This window comes from Corvus brachyrhynchos, unplaced genomic scaffold (assembly GCF_000691975.1).
Source record: "Corvus brachyrhynchos isolate BGI_N302 unplaced genomic scaffold, ASM69197v1 scaffold115, whole genome shotgun sequence".
Taxonomy (NCBI): Eukaryota; Metazoa; Chordata; class Aves; order Passeriformes; family Corvidae; genus Corvus; species Corvus brachyrhynchos.
Window position 1 is genome coordinate 11,836,765 of NW_008239553.1, and position 22,035 is coordinate 11,858,799.

Sequence of the window (22,035 nt, forward strand, 5' to 3'; positions counted from 1 at the left end):
CGTCAACTATTCTGTATGCCATATGGATGCAGGCAGCCTTTATTTCAGCACTGCATTCCAGGCATCAACCAGATAGGATAAGGAGCCTTTCCCCGTGCCTTCTGGAAGGCATTAGTTCCCCCCACTTCCTTCTCACATCTCCCTTGCAGGTGCATCAACATGAAAAAAGCCACTCAAGCCCCAAGGACTTTGTGATCCAATGTACGCAGTGTTTGTTTGGCAGCACAATTCTTCGCCCTGCAAGAAAGCCTATCCCATGCACAGACAGCTGGAAGTAACTCTGACCCCTGTGACACAATTCAAAGCCTCCTCTGTTTGGCTTTTTGATTCCTGATTGACACACTCTCTGCCAGGCGGAGATAAATGCTGCTGGGAGGACAATGTTGATCTGCTCTGACTATTCTTGTGAAGGACTTTTTCAGAATAATAAACAAAAAACACTGGTGTGTTTAAGTGTCTGAATAGAACTGGAGGCAGACAGAGAGGGGAGTGGAGTGCTTTACAGAGGCTGGCAAGTCGATTGAAGAGTTAATTGTCTGGGTGTACAATGAGTTTATTCTGACCACAAACAAAGAGCCCACTCTTCCTAGGCCTGATCCTTCAAAAGCAAACGTGTCAAAAGGGGTCTGGAGCAGCACTCATTAATAGCAATGCTCTAGTCTCTGGGATTCAGTGGCTTTGAAACTATTCAACCTCGAGATTCAGACAGAATCTCTCTAAAATCCAAAGTGCTTATTTACTGCATAAGTTCTAAAGGTAGTTCTACATTGACTAGCCAAAAGAAACCTGCCCTCTAACCTCTCATTCTTTTCAGCCTTTAAACAGCTTCTTTTGAAAAATAAAGACATAGCAAGGTATTACCCTTCACACATAATGCTGTAGACACCTTCCTCAACATGAGATCCAGTTTTATATTATTTCAATTGTGTGTCATGTAAAACTGACCCTTAATGTCTCATACTTGGGAAGATACAAAATCCCAGCCCACATCTGGACCTGCATTTCAGAGCTCGCACTATAACAGGTCAAACCAATACAATGTCCAAAACCATCCCGTGCCTCTGGGAAAGTTCAGATCCAGATTCAGATTTGAACTTTACAGGTTGAACCAAGCCCTATGGTAATTACCCCTTAAAATACCTGACTCCCTTCTGTAAGGTATGCAAACCTTTCTGGGGAGAAAAAACATCTTAGTACTGCTGCATGGAAGACAAGGCAGTTGAAAACTGAGCCATTATAATTTACCACTTCGATGGCAACACTCTTAGGGATTTTGGTGTCAATTCAGAGACACTACATGTTACTGGAACAAGCAGCAGCTATAAAGATCAGAGAATTAAGCTGAGCTTTCTTGTGATGTAAATTTGCTTCACTACTTGTGAAAAGTTGTTGTTTTAACACACTTACAGAAATGTAGCATTCCAAAGAACATTTTCCTCAAGTATATGGGCATGCTTCCAAGCAGAAGACAAACTACCTTAAGATTATTAAAGCCATTATTTAAGAGCACTAATCTAATTCAAACTTGAGACTCACCCTTTGCTCTCCCCTTTCTCAAGCTAAAATCCCCAATATAGTGCAATCAACTAATTTGAGAGGACAGCAGGGAGCCACAAGTTTGTGTGATCTCTCTTTTGTTCTAGTGAGAAATAAGTGAAGGATTCAAAACCTCAAAACCTGTGAAATAAGATTTCTTGGTTTGCAGCCAGTTTCTCTCCAAATTGTAAACAGTAAACCACAGTCTCAACCAATTTTGCGGGCTTGGAGTTTTGGACAAGAAGCAGCAGTATCCCTCAGGTAGCGTGAGTACAGATGTAACTCCAAATAAGGAAACTGCACACAGTCCTGTTGTTTAGAACTAGAACTCTCAGTTCATTTTTGGGCCAAACTCCAACACACAGATGATCTTCTCTATAAAAGCAATTTGTACATAAGATATGGGTTAAAGAAGCGGATGATCAGATTTTCATTTGGTTATCAGAGCATTTCTGAGGTCAAATGCAAGGAAGCTTGAATGGAGAAGACCTGCCACTGCACATAGATTTACCTTATTGCAATTTTACAGTTTTCAGACTTCACAGCCAAATTCCTTCCCAAAAGGCAAAACAGGTCTCTTCAAAAATGTGGAAGTAATAGGAAAAATAAATGCCCAAAGCCAGATTTGAACCTTACCTGTTAAAAAGGCGAAGCAGGTAATAAAGGTCATGTTACTTTCGAGACCATCTTCAGTAAGATTTGCACAAAAAGCTTTATTTTTGATCAACATAGAATCACTGTCAAGCTGTGGATACATTGTCCCCACTGTGCCCTCCCCCACTTTCAGAGACTTGTTATTCTCACCCTCCTGCAACAATCCCAGCAGCAGTTTTATTCCTTAAACTAGACAGAAATCATCCAGTGACTTAGAATACATGCTCTTGTCATCAGCTCTTACCTACAGAACCAAGCCTCCAGTTAATGTCACTGCCCCAAACAGAATGACAACTAGGTTGCTAATGGTTTTAATTGTATTGATTTAAGTCAAAAACCTTAAGTTCACTCCCAGAGTGGCTCAAATTGCCAGGAGGAAAAAAAAAAAAAAAAAAAGGGGGGGGAGGGGTAAAAAAAAAAGTAAAAGAACCTGCATATCCATTCAAAGGCTCTTGAGGGAGCTGCTAAGATACAAGTAATTTTTCTTAATCTATCATTTCCACTCTATCAGATTCAAGCCTTTCTCCCTTTGAGCTTAGTTCCTCCTTTCCATCATAGGCAAAATACTACAATTCTTTGGCAGAAGGGACTATTTCCCTGGTATTGCTGCATCTTTTCTATCCGGCTGCTGTTCTAGCTACTTTGCTGAGCTAATAATCAAAACTTCCATTTTTTTTAATGACTGTATAAGCTATACAATACTTTTACCTTGAAACATGACCATATCCTCAATCCCATGGTGTCGAAATTCATTCGCTTTTACTTTGTTCATATATCTTCTGAAATAAGCTTGGCAGCAGCAGGGACAACACTAAAATCTCTCTTTGGACTAGAGTCCATTAGCCCCACTGAACAGCTTGCCTAGAAATGCTACATGTAAGTGCCATATGTTGACTTATACGTTGATTTCACAATAATGAATAATTAATAATTAAGATAATTTCAGAACATAGTTTCTAGCAGCAGGCAAGCTACGAGCCCATCCTCACTAGCAACGTAAGAATGTTTAAAACACTCAAGTTCAACTACTTGTTGAGAAAGGAGAAGGGGAACAAAGCTCAGAGTCCCAGCTCAGCTTCCAGGCTCTGCTTCAGTCATCTGGGTAAGTTTTCAGACAGGATCTCAGCCTGCCTGTCATTGCAGACTGATGTTTCACAGCTGCTAGCAATGTTCTGCATGGCTAAAGAAATGAATCTCGACCACCATGGAGCGTGGCTCTTCTCCTTATGTACCAGCAACAATTTCACTGTGTAAAAAATCAGCTACGACAACACCTGGGAAGGCTATTGGAATGCCTTCAAAGCTAAAGAACACATACAGGCTGCAGAAAGAGGCTCCCAATGGGAGCAAAGAATATTATTCATTCAGCTGTATACTTGAAGCTGTCCTTCAAGAGTCTAATGTCATCCCCCTACTGAAACACACACCTGAAGGAAAATGGAGACACAGCTAAAAGAATCAGGGAGGACTAAATGTTTTTTTGGACTGGCCATAACACACAGCACCAAAAACTACCTGTTACCAAAAATCATGACTACTTAACACTTGCTGAAGAATGATGACCTATTTACCAAGTACCAATGGCAGCCAGCTGTAGGGATGGCACTCAGTTTCAAAACTGAGTCTCCAAGGCTCATTTCGACCAGCAGACACCTTCATGGGTCACATGGCATAGAAAAGCTTTGCTGTGGTAAATACATCCCAGCAATCATACAGCTGCAAATCCAGCACTTCCCCTTTTTTTCTACAGAAAAGGATCAAGGTAATGAAGATGAGAGGAAGAACTGAAACAACCTTTTTCTTCAGGGAGATTATTAAAGCTTATTTCCTTTCAATTGTTAAACACTGAATAAAGAAGAATTAGGCTCTGTATCTGTGTAGTAAAAACTGTATCCAAGTACATATCAATATAGGCTACAACCAAATTATTTGGAAAAGCTATTGACAATCCATACAAGGGATGTTAGGCCATCTTGTTCCAAGGAGGAGTACTCTGTAGTAATAAACAGAGAAAAGGGAGGTGAGTTAGAAGAGGCAAAGTAATACATGGCTGCTCTAGACAGTCCTGGCACTAAGCTTCACAGGGAAACTGGAGAGAAGCAGCACAACACAGAAAAACAGAGCAGCAATATTACACGGGCTGGGTAAATCACAGTTAGCAAAAGTTGGCGTATAGACTATTAGGAATGTTTGTTGGTGGCTTTCTTTTTATCCAAAGCAGAAACACCTCCAAAGCGTCAGCATTACTTACACTGTAGAGTGAGTGATGAGATCAAGAAACCAGCAATAGCTAGCACTGAGAACATTTAAAAATAGATTGAAGGAGGGGAAGCAGAATAGGAGATGCTTAACGTTTTAATAGCTTTGTACTTGGTAGAAGAACACATTTTTATCTCACCCTGTAAACACTACAAGTATTACAGATACCACAGGATTTTAAGCTACAGTATCTTAATTTTGCACCATCCTCTGTTTGGCTCACTGCCTTGAGTGACATTTGAAATAAAACAGGGAGCAAAAAAGTTTCCACACATAGAAATATTTTGCTTAAGGCACCATATCTCATAGCAAGGTTTTTAGCACTTGACATTGCCCCAAACTTTGAGCAAAGTTTGCAAAAAGCTCTACAGCACTGTCAACAGCTGCCTGATCACTGCTGGCAAAAGCAACAACCACCTTAGGATTGTTTAGTTTAGCCTCTCTGGTTTTATTCTACCTACAATATATCACTTTTTTTTCAGGAGCCTCTACTTTGATGTGAAGTATTCTCTGTTTCCACACAGCCCAACAGACACCCCCTCCTCAACTACCTCTCCTGAAAGGCTGCTCAGAGTCCATGATCAACTACCACCTTGTCACTTGTAGGCTGTGTAAGAGCCCAGATATCTGCAGCTGTAGAAAAGGGAGCACATCTGAAATGCCTGCAAGGACATTGCTCTGATTCTCATCTTAGACTGCTTTGCTGAACAACAAAAAAAATTAACAAGTGTTATGCAAGCTTTATATAGTAATAACAAGATCCCTAGCTTTGGAAACATTTTAGAAGCTACCTGAAAATACATGGTGAGCTGGGGCAAGGGGCATGAAGGGTGTGATTAGAATACCAGTCTTCCTTTCCTCTCTACCCAATATCACTCACATTCCCTTTCACTCCTCTCCTTCCAGCTCTGGTCTCTTCAAGGTAAAGACTCTATAAATTCTCCCACATCTTCAAGGCCTATAAGTGGGGGGTTGGAGACAGCAGCAAATTTGCCAGATCAATGGCCATTTGAAATTCAGACATATGGTTGAAGCCCTACAGCTGCATGTGTTAATTACCACACGTGTCCCCTGTAAAGCAGTCTGTTAAACACAAAAAGAAAACAGAAGAGAAAAAAGCCTTTCCAAGGGATTAAGTAAATAGTCTAAATTTTTGACCCTGCTCCCCCAGACACATGCCTGTGTATAAGCTGCCTTCCTTTCTCCCAACACCTGCGTACTGAGGAAGCACAAGACCCCTTCCACCTCTAGCCATGTGCAGTCAGCCTATCTCAGAGTGTACTTTTCCCCTTCTAGCTCCTCATTTCCAGCTTCTTCTCTCGCCAGCCTCTCTCCCTTTCTCCTTTAGAGGACTAATTCCTGGCTGACAACCAGACTAGCCTTGGGCTTACAATATGCCTTTTCATTTCCTTGCAGGCAAAGAGAATGGATACCTCACTGATATATCTGTATTGCATGATTGCATGTGTGAAAATGAAGAAAAAGGGATGGGGGGGGGAAACAGATGTTTTTCCACCGCTTGTTTCCACAAGTTTTTTTCCTCCCTGGATCATTAAAGAGGCGTGTCAGAGCTTTAGTGAGTAAGCACAACTTTGCTCTCTAACTACATAGCTCCAGCTTTTTCACCCCAGGATCTGAACTTTGTCTAAAGGAGGTTTTCTACTTGATGATGAAACCAAAGGAACAGTTTCTGTACGAGAAAGAATAGAGAACAGAGGGAATCAGATACGGTAACAGTAGTGCTAGAAGGACCTCCAAGGGATCTAATGTGTTTCAGAAGGAAATGTGTATGCACAGAACAAAGCATCTCAGTGTACACAGGGTATAAGTGACAACACATTCACAACATTAAAATATTTTTATTTTAAGATGAAGGTCAATCCTCAAGTTACAGACTGCCAGACATCTACAGATGGATTGTTCAAAATTAACCAGAGACAACTGATTTTAAGAACCACCTCATTTAATGGCAATTTGTGAGCAGCTGAGCAGTCAAGATGAAACCTGTCAAATCCTTACACAAATTGCTTTGCTGCAGCACCTAAAGGTCCCATCAGAAACTGAGCACCAAGCTGAGCATTGGAACATGTAATAAAAGACACAGATACTGCCCAGAAAAGTTCAGTCTGTGGGGAAGACTTCTCCCATCCTTAGCTTTTATCAAAGCATTTTGCAGTACAGCTCCCTTGCTGTCAACAGGGAACAAAAGTCCAGATGAGCACACAGAGGAAAGCTGTTATTCCAGCTAGATCTGTTGTGAAGAAGCCTTAATTCCCCCAGGTGCCATCTCAGGAACTTGAACAAACATTGGGGTTGCCTCTCTAGCTTCTCCCTACCTTATTTACAGGCACACATGGTCTGCATACATTCAAGCTTTCCCTTCACAATTTCATAGTTTATCTCTCTTATAGAGAAACTTTGACAGAGCTCATGGGGCAAAGGAGTTGAAAGGAAAGTACTTCCAGCCCCTTGACCAAACACCTGCACCACGACAAAACACATTTCCTGGTGCATTACTCTGATTTGAAAGAAAACGATGCTAACATTCAGATGGCTAAATTCTATAGAGCATGAGAAGAATAATTTCAACAACTCTTTAAAAAAAGGTTTTGAGCCTACATGAAGTATTTAAACAACAAAACCCGCTCACAGACCCCAAATTTATTCCATTTCTCTGCAAGTTGTAATAATCAGACACCAGAAATCCACGTACAGCACATAAACAGTTAATAATACCTTAACAGATGTTGTTTAATCAATTGTTAGTCTACTTATTAGATCTACTCACCAGGTTGCTCAATACTATGACTTAATAATTTAAAAACCTTTACAGCTGTTCTTAAGGCATTACAGACATGAGTTGTCTGTAGATTGCTATAATAACACTCGTAAACTACAATTTTATTAAGTCATATTATATAGACTAAGCTACCGATTGGAACTGCTACTTTATAGATGAAAGCAGAATTCTTGCATTGTATCAAACAAAATACACTTTAAAACAGAATTTGCCTTCTTTTTATACTTGCCAATGAAACTTTCTTCAGCCTCAAATTTGATACATATGTTCTGAGGCCCACAAAAAAGTCTTGATGAAAACAAAACCATTTCAGACAAGGCAGTGATTTGGGGAACCAAAAGGATTGGTTTTAGTTCTACTGTCTAGGTAACAAATTTGAGGTTTTACTTCTAGACTCTAATATTTCAAAAAATCTGTTTGCTTCCTGTGATATATCTAAGAGCTTTTTAGAACATTGCTCTGCTCTGGAAAAATGATCCAATATACACAGTATTGTAAAATTACATTGCTCTGTTCTCACAAAAATTGATCACAATTCCCAGTTAAAAGTTGTGTTCTTGCTATCTAATTAAATCTCTCATATTGGCAAACTGCAGTCTACCATACCTGTGAAATCAACTTGCTTTCTACAGTTACATTTAACTGGAATTTAATAAATAATTTTGTAGATTATATACAGTCTGGAGATAGCAATAGGAACCAGAGAGAATTCTGACTATTTACAAACTGGCAAACCTACTGATTAAGTAAATAGTATTTTTTACAGAACTATTTTATATTATAACAGGGAAGAGAACTTCAATTCCACTGCTAAGTTTGCTTGGAAATATAAATATGGGCTAACCAAAATCTTATGTGCTACAAATTCCATCTACAGAAATTTTTGCTCACAGCCCACTTGAGCTGTTGCAGGACAGTTTTTGTTACACTCACCTCTCCCCATAACTTCTCAGTCAGTTTCATGAAAAGCAGCACATATTCATGTTTCTCCCATAGATTGTTTCCTAACTCTATCAGATTTTAACAGGGAAGACTGAGAAACTGTGACCATCAGTGTGCAGTAGAACAAATCAAGCTTTTGCACATCTGAAAGACTTGGAGCACTCTTGTAGCACACACACATAGCAAATCTGTTGCTTTCATGAAGCAGACTTATTACATATGCATAGCAGTCTAACTTTCCACATAGCTACACTACACACCCAGCTCTATCCGCAAGCATCAAATTGTTTGCACATTTTGAGCACACCTGTGCTCAACCTGTATTTTACCTGTAAGAGACCTGACAAACACATCAGCCCTGGTCTAGGCTAATACATGATGAAGTTAAACAGTTCAGAAAATGATATTTGCACAAACATTCTCCTCCATCCAGATTTCTAAGTTAGTATATATTGTTTATTTAAATCTATATACTTAACATATGGGATCCAGGTGAATTGTTTGGGTAGCACTGCAGACTTGCTACCTGCTAATGTTCTGCAAAAAATTAATCATAAGATGGTGTTCACCAGCTAGAACCATCACTTGACTTCATACAGCCTCAGCAAACTTGTATTTACTTCATCTTACTGATGAAGGCCACACAGTATTTCTCTATCTTTCCTGTATTCTCCAAAAACTGCTAATGACATCAAAGCATTCTCAGTATTTATGCAGCTGGAGACACAGCTGAAGCTCGATTTGTGTAACAGCACAGTTGTGTTTCAGATTTTATCAGTACCTAGTTGAATCCAGAAAGAACTGGAGAAGGTAAAGACCAAGTCCCAGTCTGGTGCTTTAGTCACATTTCAACTTAATGTTTTTGTCAAGATAGTATCTCTTCTGTGAGACATTCGAGCCCCTGTGGAGGCCATGTGCTCCTCTCCCTGCGAGCTGAGGGCAGGTGAATTAGTGCCAGCTGCACCTGACTTCTTACCACCAGCAGACAAAGCTTCCAGGTGCCCAGGTACAAGCAGCTCCATTTATTTACATCAGCACAAGCTGTCCTTCACTTGGGTTTGCCTGAGGAGAGTGTTCACCCTTTACCGCTCAGCCTAATTACTGACTCACAGTAATGGCTCATTACTGATTCAAACTGCTCAGTCTGTTGGCTGCACAACTGGGCCTTTAGCATTTTCTAGAGGTAAGACTCTTGGAAAACAGCAGGGAAAAAGCCACAGAATGGGCCAACTTGCCCACAATTGCAGCCCAGAATTTTCCTGCCAACAAAGCCTGCCTTTAAACTAATTTCTTACAGTTAAACCCACAAAAACGAGCCCAATTCTACATATTTAATTGGCAGGAATTTAAAGTTGCTCATCGTAGGTTTCTCAAAGTGCTTCAGCATTTTCTTGCAGGCTGCAAAACTCATTGAAGAAAGCTTTTTGCAGCTCCATACAAGAGTCATGTCTACGTGTAAGATAGTAAGTGTACAACAAGCTCAGCCTGGGCTTTGCCTTCTGCAGGGCCATCACTGCTTACATTTCACCAACAATTACTCAGGGAATGGCAGATGCTATTGTCAGCTTTTACAATAGGGAAACGAGACAAGTCAAAACAGGCCTGGAACTTTTCGCACTGCAAAAGACTCTCTAAAAGAAAAAGGGAGTTCATACCACTCAAGACTTTTCATGACTGACACTGAAAGTTACTCCAGCCCAAATTTACCCTGTAGCTGCATCATCTTTAAAGCCCAGATCACTGAACCAACCATCCCTTTCCATTTCCTTCACTCAGTTGATTTAAAAATGCTACCATACAGTGTCCAGAACAGTGTATCCCCACTTCAACATATTTCCTCTTTGCTCACTTTTAATTCACTCTGATTCCAGTTTTAAGAAGGAAGAGCAAATGACTTTACAGAGATAAGCAGTTACATGGCTGTTTTTTATATCCCTCTGATTCCTAACAAGCCTACTTTTAAGACCACCTTGGTGGCTGTAAAAGACACTCCTCCTGATTGCAATATGCTAAATCTGAGCTAAAGCCCCAACATTTCACAGATAAAGAAAATAAAACTTTGTTTTGTTTCATGTTTACTACTTTTGTCTCAAAGTATGGCACAATTTCCCTTTGGCTGGAAAGAAATGTCCCGCATTCTTTAGGCAGGGAAGAAATCCAGTAACACTGGCTCTAAGGATGCCTTTCACTGCTTCTTAAAACATTAACAACATCCTAGGGTGAGAAACTGGGGAGATCCAGACCTCTAGAGGACAGCATGCGTTTTCCAAGTGTCTCAGGACCTTCAAACTAAGCAGCAACTGGAGCAAAGTAATGCAAGAAGCTCCTCATAAGAAAGGACTATACAAAGAACAAGTCAGAATAAAAAAAAAGAGACAGCAACAGAAATCTGCAGGTTCTGGATATCCTAATCCTACAGAAGAGTAATTGCATTCCTTGGCAAAGGTCTCGGGAACTTGTTCTTCATTTGCAAGACAAATTCAGCATAGAAAGGTCAGTGTAAGTGTCTGAACTGCAAAGTCACAAAGCAAGCATGTTCTGGAGGGCCTGGGTTTCCATTCCACCTTGTGCAAACATGCCTCCATCTCCCCAGGCCCACGTCTGCACTGCCTTCCAGCAGCTGAATGCTTCTCCGACACAGAACAAATCAATATGGCCTATTTTAAAGTTTTAAGTTTGGTGCCAATTTAATTTGATTTTAATTATCTTATGGGGTAAATTGTATGAGTAACTGGCATTGCATCATACAGAAACAGCAGCAATGTAAATATGGATAATCAGAGCACGGAATTTAAAAATAAGAAGTATCTCTTGCCAACATGCTTGCTTGTTCTCTGCAGAAAGCTCCACTTCTGGAACTACATGCCAAGCCACATGAACACAAAGCCATTTTGTTTTCTTCTCATCAGTAGTGAGAGAGCCTGTGAGTGGAATCGTATGTTACCTCACATCTTCTGGTACTCCAACATACCTACTGAGCCCCAGAAATTAGAGCTAAACAGGAAGGAAAAGAGGGCAAAAGATTTGGAGAAAGAGTTATTACCAACAACCAGCCTTTTTTTCCTTCCAACATTAATTTGCCTCTTCAAAAGGAGAGCTAATATGCTAGTAAAGTCTTCATTTATTACCCAGCAACGTAAGCCTACCCCGTCCACACTGTTTCTAAGGCAGAGCAGCCTCCACCCTTTTGCCCTGAAGACTTGAAAGGCACAAAGTCTATTAGTTCATATTTTACATTCCTGTATGAATTAGACAAAAGAAATCACTTTTGAGAGTCTTAGCTATACTTTGTCTTCCCCAGAGCTTTGTCTTCCAAAGAGCATATCTGTGCCAGATACGCTCTTTGACTATAAGACCCTCACTCAGGGATGGAGAGAGGGAGGAGTCTGCTGTGCAATTGGAAAATTCCAAAAGCTCCCAAATCAGACAGCAGTAGCCCAAAGAGATATCAGAAGCTTACAGGTTGTGCCTCTACAATAGAAAGGTCATCACTGACCCAGTTCCTGCTGGACCCTCCTCATCCTGCCCTTTTGATCACCTGGCAAAGAGGAATCTTTGCAACAAGTGTCTGAACACTCAGCTAGAACAGATGGTTATGCGCATGCTAGCTTGCCATCAGTCTTCAGAGAAGCCAGACATGCAGCAATCTCCTTACTTCAAGAAAGCCAGGCTGTTCTTGATTCCAGCTTCCTTACAACAGGACCTGATACTGGAAATTTGAATGAAGGTAACTTAAGTCAAGAAAAAACACTGATAAGAAGGATGAATTCGTTTTTAGATTAGCCATTTTCATCACTAGATGAAAAAGTAATCCTGTGTCCATCAAATTTTAAACCAAATTATTACAGCTTCTAAAAGCCCTCTTGATTTTAAAAGACCCGTTAAATAGCTGCTCGTAAGTACTTTCCTAACATGATGGAATAGGGCCAGACTTGCTTGTGTGTGGGTTTCCAGCAGATACAAAGAGATTCAGAACTGCAGGGGACAGAAAGTTTACATGACTGCTTGAAGCATGCTGGCCCCAAAGGGAAATGTTTCCCCTTTGACAGTTACTGCACAGGACATTTCTGCAGCCACATCACCAAGCATACCATCCTTGAAACAGGATGCCACAGGCAGCACCAAGGAGAAACAATTTATATTACAAATTTTAAATTAATTCATACCATTTACAGTTTTCTTTTTGCATGTTCCAACCTCTGAGTTAATAAAGGGAGTGAAGAAGAAGAAACAAGTTTAGATGTTTTCCCCTTTTGCTCCTATTTCTCATGAAATCCAATGTCAGCTGCTTTCAATTCTAGAACAACAGACCAGGACTACCCAGGTAAAAAGCTTACAAATAACTCAAAAATAATGCAGATTTCAAGAGCTATTTGATTTGCTTGTATTTCAGGCTAGACTAGCAATGACTGCATTAACAGAATTATAACCATGTGTTCAGGTGCCAATTACACATTAATGCATAATTACAGGTTTAAAGAGACATATCCTTACCTAAAATAAGAAACAGGCTTCAGCATTCAGTCTCAACTAAGTAGTTTTCCCTGCATCTTTCTTCTCCTTACCTTTTCTTAAGCTATTATATACAAGCAATAGACTGGAGAGCGGATATGCTCAAAATACATCTCTGCTCTGAACAGAGCAACCTAATCCCTATTAAGTGCTTTCAGGACCTCATTGACATTCCCAGCATGGAAGATGTCCCTCAAATTAAAGTATTGGGATCAAAGTCAGTGTTTTCCTGGGTTTTGAAGTGTCAGGAATAACTGGTTTAGAGAGTTAGCACTAAAAATCCTGCTTCAGTTATCAAAACAGGAACTTCTCCCAGGAAAGAGCATTCATCCTCACCATCAGAGGTGAGGATGCATTCAGCACAGTTTTCCTGGAGTATGGAGACAAACTCAAAAGTTGACTCTGAACTGGGGCTAGAGGGGAGAAAGGCTGAAAATTAGGGTGTAGAAAAGGCCTAAAGACATGTTTGGCTGCTCCTCAATGTATGCTTCAGTGGTCAACCCTCCCGAAACCATTTCGGTGAATGCAAACCAGAGGACACAGGGAAGAGCTGCAAATACTCACAGGAGAAGAACAGTGACCCGTCTAATGCCTTGTTCAGGACAGGCAAGGACTGAAGACAAGAGCATAAAGAATCAATGCCTGTGAGGTTTCCAAGCATCGCTAAGGTTTAATCCAGCACTGCTCCAGCTGGCCAGAGGGTTTTATGCGCTGTCAAAAACCCCCACCTTTCAGTGCATACAAAGCCACAACCATGACATTGGCACTCCTGTTTCCTGGAGTACCAGTCATACTGACAGCCTCCATAATCTCTAGGGATTCTACTGAGAAATGCTCAGTATGTTATTTCAAGGTGAACAAGCAGAGGGTATTCTGGGCCAGCCACTCCTTTGGGAAGCTCAGCTTTCTTGTACTTCAACTCAGCTGAGGAGCACAGAGCAGAGCACACCCTTTTCTACTCCACAGGGAGCAGAATGGTCATCTTATTCTTCCTCCTGAAGGGGAGCTCCGATAGCACACCCACCCCTGCACCCTGAGCTGGTTAGGAAGCCGTGTTCTGAGCTATCTTAAGGGACTTGGCTGGGCAGCTGCTATTACAAAACAAGTTGGTGAAGCACAGGACTCCACTCACCTTTCCTTCCCGAATTACCCTGGCTTGATGGTTTATCAGTTACAGAACCTAAAGGGGAGAATAAAAAGAAGAGAAAAAGAAAAAGACATCAATTTAGATGCTGCACAATCACACAGAACAGATGATATCACATTAATACACTCAATATCTCAACCCATAAAGCATCTATTTTACTTGTCAACAGCTCCATTTAGGACTCAGAAAGCCAGTGGCTTCAACCAATGTGAAAAGCAACAGGAAGTTTTATGCATTAAGATGTTAAATCGGGATAAGGATAAACAAGAAATCTTTAGTAGCTGGATGTTGTGATTTGAAAGATCTCAACAGAGCAGCATGCTAGTAAGAAACCTGGAAAAAATCCAAGGGCAAGAAGGAAAGATCAATAAGAGTCACTTCTTTCGTTTGCAAATGTCAGGAAGAACAAATCAAAAACAGATGGGGCGAGTGTGCAGGGAATGCAAGCACAGTATTCTAAAGGAAAGGGATTAAGTGGGACAATTTGCAGAAAATTGATTTCAACCAACCCCTGAACATCCCCAGCTGTTTGAAATGGGACACTGAATAAGATCCAGCATGTACTTGAATAGAACACATCTTGGGTTGTTTACTGTAAGTTAGATCGTCACATAGTATGTATGATTCTATGCCTGTTTCTGCACTCTGCTTTAGTGCTTCATCCCCGTTTTCTACTAAGACTTGAACAGGTAATAAAAGCTTTTCAAATAAATCCATTACCAAAGTGCATAAGAAACTATGACAAGCTTTTTCTCTTTTTTTTTTTAATAGCTTTATTCACAGGAAACTGATTCTTTCATGCACCATTACTAAACAGCTCCAATGATTATTGAACATTCAGGAAACATGGATCAAAAGTCAGCTTTAAAGAAGGCAGCTCTGACAGGCCCAAGAATCTGATCAAGACAAACTCTGAAGGTAAACTCTGTTGCCTGTGCACTTTCACTTGCAGATCAGCTCATCACAGATTACTGCTGAATTACAAGTAGTGAGCACAAACTCAGTATCAGTCTTCATATGCCTAACATCTGTGTCCTACAACACGACTTCACTTTTCTGCAACACAATTTTATAAACAGCACAAGACCAACTGAATAGATCAGTAAAACTCTAAAACACACCCTACCAAAATCATATACTCGAAATGGTGTCAAAGTCATATTCTAAAGGTTTAAGACAGATTACTGCAGCATTGCACCTTACACTAAAATAGGATATTAATACTCTTTTCTTTACACATGCCTGTGAAAAACCGAGCATCTCCTCAAAGTACGCTGGCTCACTGGTTCTCAGACAGCTCTCCCACTCAACTCAAACCCTTATACAAGTCACTTACGTTTGCTTATTACCACAGAACACCCTACAGCCAAGAAGACACTGGATAAGGTGAGAAAAATTCAAAACCCCAAAGGTTTGACTGCTATCATGCTTCCACATAAAGGGCAAACACTGCAAGGTGTGAGAGGAAAACCGTATTAAAAACCTCTGAGGTGCAGATTGTAGAGCATGAAGCCAGATGTAACAGCAGTGTTTACGTGGCACCACTGAACATTTTAGAAGCACACTCCTATGCCTACTGCCTTTTCTTTCTTCTTTAATTTTTTTTTTGGGGGGAGAGACAAAAGTGAGAAGGGCAGCACAGTTCTAGTGCTGTCCTTCAACTCTCCCCAAAGTACAGAACCACTTCCCAGCACTGCCTGTGTTTACTGTGGTGTTGTCACAGCAGCACTGTTCGCCACAGCTCACAAAGCTAGACTACTACTGATCCACATGACAATCTAGAGCCCAATCTCATTCCACTTCAGCCATGGGCTACCATATTGAATGGCGAGGAGAAAGAAAAACAGCATTACTCCGTTTTAAAGAAAATTGTGGATTTGGTCTCAATAGACTGCTGGGCAACAAAGTAATGCCAGGCTGAGTGCCCAGGAACACATCACTTAATAAACATGAGTAACAGCCTGGTTCTGGACCTCCCTCTTGAGAGCTGTGGTGCAAGCCCAGTGCTGCCCACCCCATGACACAAACACATGGATCCTAAACTAAGTAACATGGTCAAAAGACCCAAATTCATTATAACAGCAGGACCCCAGAAACTGACAGTTTTGCACAGAACCACCTTCATAAATTAACTGAAATCACCCCATACAAAAAATTACTCCGTGTCCTGCAAAATACAGCCCAAAACCCACTTCTTTAAAATATAGCTCATGGAAAAAAGTTATCCCATCTGTTCAGCAGATCTTCGGTTTTGCTATACACAGCAACACTGACTCTTGCCCTGGCTGCCACAGGTTGTTACCTTAGTGGTTTTTCTTACTGAGCCTTGAAGAAGTGCCTGTATCCTAATTGCAGGGTGGACATGCCAGAGCCCAAACTGCAGCGTTAAGTGGGGTAAACTGACCACCTGAAAAGATTAGGCTCTCTCAAAAGGATGCATTCACCCCAACCCTCTTTGGTTAAAAAGTATTTGTTGAAGCCACTCCCACAGTACCTGAACATACAGGAGTTTTGTTCTGTACAGAAGAGCCGCTAATAGGCTTGCCATCAGGTGTCACACACCAGCAGTATCCAGTGTAGGTATGGCACTGCACCTGTTTAATAAAACAAAGAGCAGGCATTTCATTTCTCACTCTATCACCAACCACTTTCATTATAATTCAGCATCTTAATGGAAGTCCCAACCCAGATGTATCACAAAGACACGCTTCAGAGCAAGGAGGTCTTACAGAAGACTACCTTTGATATCATTATCTTTTCTTCCCTCACCTCCCCCCCACCCAAAGAAAGGTTATTTCTCTTACTCCAACTCCTGTAGCTGAAATTCAGGTGGCAAAAGAAGTTAAAAGTAATCATCTGAAAACACTTTAGCTAGGAGTTGTGTCTCAGCTCATTCCACCCTCTGCTATATCCCACTTACTGTTTACTATTAAAAACTTGTCCTGCTGCATCCCAGCTGGGTTATGGAAAGGCCACCCTATCCCAAATTCCATAGCCACTGCTTAAGAGCAGCATCTGTAGGCATTTCAAAAGCACTTTGTTCAGTAAACATGGCTGGAAAAATGCAATACAGACTTGTTATGTTCACAAACCTTCTCCAGATAGATTTAAGCCCTATTCTGTTACTATGTCAAACTACACAGCAGGAGCAAGATCCAACATATTTGCTCCTCATATATTGATGCAGACTTAAGAACATTTGATGAAGGTTCTAGTGAGTCAAAAGGTACACAGTGTAAAATTCATCCTGATTGACTTTAAAGCTCTGCTTCTGAACTGAACATCTAGAGTTGCCAGTTCCTTCCTTCGCGACAGAAACACACCAGAATTACTAATTCAGACATAGAACCTCTCAAGTAAGAATAGGTAAGTCCTGATCTAGCAGACTGATCTTAGTAACATCTATGCAGATATTAACTCAGCAGCACTGAAGTTTCATTCAGCCTAACAAATCTAATTACAGCCTTTGCCTCAGCTTTTAGAGAGGCAAGCATTTGGATGAAATTCAGGATGCCTTTGACATCTTTGAGATAAAAGTAAATTATCATTGTATAGGCACCAGTGCAAATACTAACAGGTCCCAAAATCCTTTCTAGCAAACACACTTTCAGCTGTGGCTAAATGGGCACATCAGTATCTTGAAATGGTATGGAAGTGCCTATGTTACTATAAACTAGAGATGACTCCTTCAATACATTTCTGAAAAAAGGCCATGAAATGAGACCACTTCAGAAACTGCCTTTATATTTTACTTGTAAAATGAATTCTGTCCATTCTCTCTTTTTCCAAAAAAGTTCATTGAAACCAATTTCCCATTCCAGTCCTCTTCACACAGAAGAGAAGAGTGATGGGGTGTTTGTGCTGTTCCCCCCATTAGGGATCCTTCAGAGCAAAACCAGTCATTGCCCCTCGCTGACAGCTGGCTTCAATGCCCTAAGGTAGCAAAGTTTGTTCAGAGACTTAATGACAGTTTTTTTAAAAGGCTTTGAATATCACATAAAACATGATCTAAGAGCAATTATAACACGGTACGTCGTGTTTATCTTGGGTTTTACTTGTTTATCTTGGGTTTTACTAAAGTGCAAATCAATCATTTTGCCTCAAGCATTTACTTTTAGTAGCCAAAATCAACAGTAATCTCATGTACCCATGTTACTGCAGTCACTGTCACTGTTATTTGCAGTTTCATTTTTCTTCTCCCAATAGATCACAAAATTGATTGCAAATTACTCAAAAGCACTGTGACTATAATTAGAAAAAAACGAATTAGAAAATATTTGTTATTGCTCAATCGAATCAATTGAACACTCAAAACAAATGTGATGGAACTGCTTGGATTTGTGTTTGGAGTTTATCTTTGCTGATCATAATCACACACAAAACTACATTCCCAACAGCACAAGAAGCTGTCTTTACATCCGAGCACGAATTGTAAAAATCCTACCAAGGGATAAAGCTAAATTCCAGGATAGGGTCTTGAATTCATACGGCAAGACCACTCCATGTTACATAATATAAAAAAAATCCAGTGTACTCAGTATTTTAAAAAGTCAAGTATTAGTCACTTGATAGTCCTTAAGCCAAGCCTTCAGAAAAATAACGAAGTACATGGCAGAGGACTCAAAAAAAATACACTGACACAAATTCAGGATCGATGCATTAACTAAGACTATGTTATGTAACTCACCTCAATGGAGAGCTACCAATTACATACACTCATTTATGCAAACCAAGCACATTACATCCATAAAAAAGTGAAGTAATTTTGTAAATAACTAGGCTAAGGAATGCTACTCTTCCTTGGACTGGTATCCCATGACGCTTTCTTCCCCCATGTTGCCATTTAAAATAGGAAGAAAAAAATCTGAGACTGACAGCACTTTCACAACAACCACAACCACATGTTTTACTGCAGCACCAAAGGACTTCCCTTCTACAGATAACAACTGCAATTAAATCTCAGCCATTATCCTAAAGGCCAAACAGCTACTCATGAAGAATAGATACTTCAGAAACCTCAAGAATCAGTGCAGTTGTTTTTCCTGAATGTCTTCACATTGAGACACACTACCTTCCACCGTGATACCTGACCAGGTCTCAGCATATTTAGGTGTCATAACAACAGTGGCCTACAGCCTAGAGTTTGCAGCTTAAAGGCTGGGGGGAAAGGTATACTCTTCATCAGCTACACAGGACTGGTATGACACTGAAAAAGTGTAAAGGCAATAGCTGATCCAGTACCATTTCTAAGCACTGTATGTAAACATAAAATGTCAACTATTTCAGAGCATGTACAGTAAGGAATACCCAAAATGTGGGGGTTTACTTTAAAATTTTCCATTTATCTTACATTTGAGCTTTTATTTCTAAGTAACATTTCATCTGTCAACATGAAATTCAATCTCATTCTAATCCTACTCTCAAAGTAGTGAGATTTTTAAACACTTATAATCAGAAGAGTAACTATGCAAGCATGACAGATGTTTACTGCACAGATCTAATCTTCAGTTACTGAGTTAATTTTGACTCTACCAAAATACACGTTAGAAAATGTGTGTTTGACTTTTTTGGCTCTCAGTCTTCTAAAGCTAAGCATTGAGGCAGAGGAAACGCAATCTCATATACTAAAATACAATCTTATATACTTAATAGACTTGATTGTTAATCAAGCTGCAGCTACAGAATGCCTGTTACTGCTGGAAAGGCACATGACACAATCTGATATCTCAAATTAACATAGACCTGTCCAACAGCTGAGCATTTTAAGTTACATAATAGGAAATCAGACAAATAAAACCTGTAAATTATTTGAGGTCTTCAACAGATTCCCCATTAACATCTACATTTTAAAAAAATCCAATTGCATTTTAAAGCACTACAAGCAGCCACAATCCTGATCATTCATCAGGACATTGTTCCTATTTTTCATGGAGAGATAGGACATCTTACCTGTGTCTCAACTGAAGGATGAAATGCATGAGGGACAAACTCAAGAAAAATTGCTCCATCACCAGTCCCCAAATTAAAAGTGCAACAGCAGCTTCTCTATTCCACCCTGCCATTACAATGTGTGAAATCAAACAGCAGCCAATATACTGGCCACATGATCAAATACCTGCTCTCATAAAATTCCTTACAATACGGAAACATTAAAAGAGTAGTCACTGGCAGATGACTGTGCCTCTTAAGCTCCTCAGGGGAAAAAGAAGCCATTCTTTGGGTTTCTTCAGTATCTCACTGGCAATGCCAGAATCGGATTCCTTCTAAACAAGCAAGCAGCATCCCTTTATAGATATTTGACAAAGGAGGATCAAGGGGTTATTACTCAAATGTAAACCGGAAGTGAGAGAGAAATTGCACACACATATATGACAGAGAGAACAGAGGCAAAGCAGCAATTCTGTGATGGCTGAAACCAGTTTCCATGGAGTCACAGAAAGAGGTAGTTTGCTGTAAGAGGCTTGAAAGCACCTTGCACAAGCACTGGGGTGACCACAGGAACAGCAACACTCAGACTAGCCTCAGTGCTGTTCTTATGAAAAGTTTAGCAACCCATTCCTATCCCATCACAGATCAAACAAACATTTCCTGGCTCCTTCCACAATAGAGGGCAGACATGAGAAGGGAAGAACATTCATTCTGTATTCAAAGCTATATTTCTATGAGAAAAGAAGAAACACATCCAGTTTTTGAATGGTACTGCTGAGGCTAAGGGCAGGCAGCAGAGCTACTGACTGCACTCACAGCACTAGGCAAGGCTCCAAATCCTGGTTGCATCCAGGTGCTCCTTGTAAACACTGCAAAAACAGCTAAATAAATAGCTCCAAGTCAGCAGGTCATTTAGTCTGACCCAGGGAGCAGAAGCCAGTGTCACACAGCAGTTCTTTAATCAAGTCTTTCCTTTGTTCAAGCCATTGAGGCTCAGCTAGAAAGTCTTCTGAACCCAAGTCAGTGGGGTACACAACCAGCACACTGGCCTGATGGTTATTTATCTTAACTCTACATGGTGATTCCTCTGTTCTGGTTCACATGTCTTGCTGTAATGCTGAGACCCTGGATCTTGTCATACTTTTTGCTGCATTAGGAGTCAGCTGATTATTGTCAGAAGCCTGCTTACCTTTATAGGCAATTTTAGGGAGCTATGCGTCAGTCTGCATCTTGTGCTCAAGCCTCTTTGGGACTATAGCCCCTTAAATAATTTTTGTCACTTTTCCACTCATATTTAATTCTTCACAAATGGTGTTGTGCAAATATTCCCACCAGGGCTTTTTACAGCACCCACCTCCCTCAAGTCCATGAACCACTCAAGAAATTCTTGCTCCATAGGAATTTCACTATTCAAATAACCAGGGAAAGAAATGATCTGAAGCAGAAGGATCTTAGTCATGATCAAGGGCATTCCCATCACACATGCTGGCACGTATATTATTTTTAGTTCAGGAAAAGGGTCCCCAAGAGAGGCTTTATGCTTCTACACAGAATGTGACACTTTGAAGCTAAGAATGACCCTACATTGTCACTTTCCTTAAGTATGTCCACTCCCGCTTTAAGAACCTGTTCCTTTGCTATCTTGACTTCTTTGAAGAAACGCCATAAATAACCAAAGTTCTTACTTCCTTACCCATTCATGGTTTATCTTTAGCACAACATGCAAATGAGAAACACAATGAAAGCCCCAGAAAGAAAGCAAGTGTTTAAGTAGCAAACCTGCAGAGCAGTACTCACAGAAAGCTACAGCTACCATCTTTAGAAGGGATGTCTTTTAATAAAAAAAGCCAGAACCACCTACCAGTTAAAACCCAGATACTTTTTATAAAGAGTTTCTTTAATCTAGCAAGATAGACTGTGTTCTTCTGAAAGGAGAGGCGAACTCCTTGAGAGCTTAGTATTGCTGGAATCTGAGCACTGAATAATGGGATAATAGACAGCATCCAGGGAATGAAGGACATGTCCACACAGTACCTTGCTGCATTAAGACACAAGTTCATAATTCTGCCCAGCATCATGCTACACTAGCCAATACCGAGGAGCAGACTTGGATCATGAAGTCACACTGAAGGCTGAAAAGGTTCCCCCACATCTTTAGAAAGAGCTGTTTGTGGAAGCTGGGAGAAAACAGAACTTTATATGGGCATTAGCATAGTGTGGAGTGAAACTGTTGGTATGGACCATAATATAGATCACT

At 40.4% G+C, this 22,035-nt stretch overlaps 1 protein-coding gene across 5 annotated transcripts in view; it reads right to left on the reverse strand.

The window, feature by feature from the left end:
- SMOC1 (SPARC related modular calcium binding 1) overlaps positions 1–22,035 on the reverse strand; it is a 90,947-nt gene that overhangs the window by 55,905 nt on the left and 13,007 nt on the right. For all 5 annotated transcript variants that reach the window (XM_017741905.1, XM_017741907.1, XM_017741906.1 and 2 more), the window contains exons 3-4: positions 16,345–16,444; positions 13,836–13,883 (exon numbers count right to left, since the gene is read on the reverse strand). In XM_017741905.1, the coding sequence (XP_017597394.1) occupies positions 13,836–13,883; positions 16,345–16,444 (148 nt within the window). The remainder of the gene's footprint in view (positions 1–13,835; positions 13,884–16,344; positions 16,445–22,035) is intronic.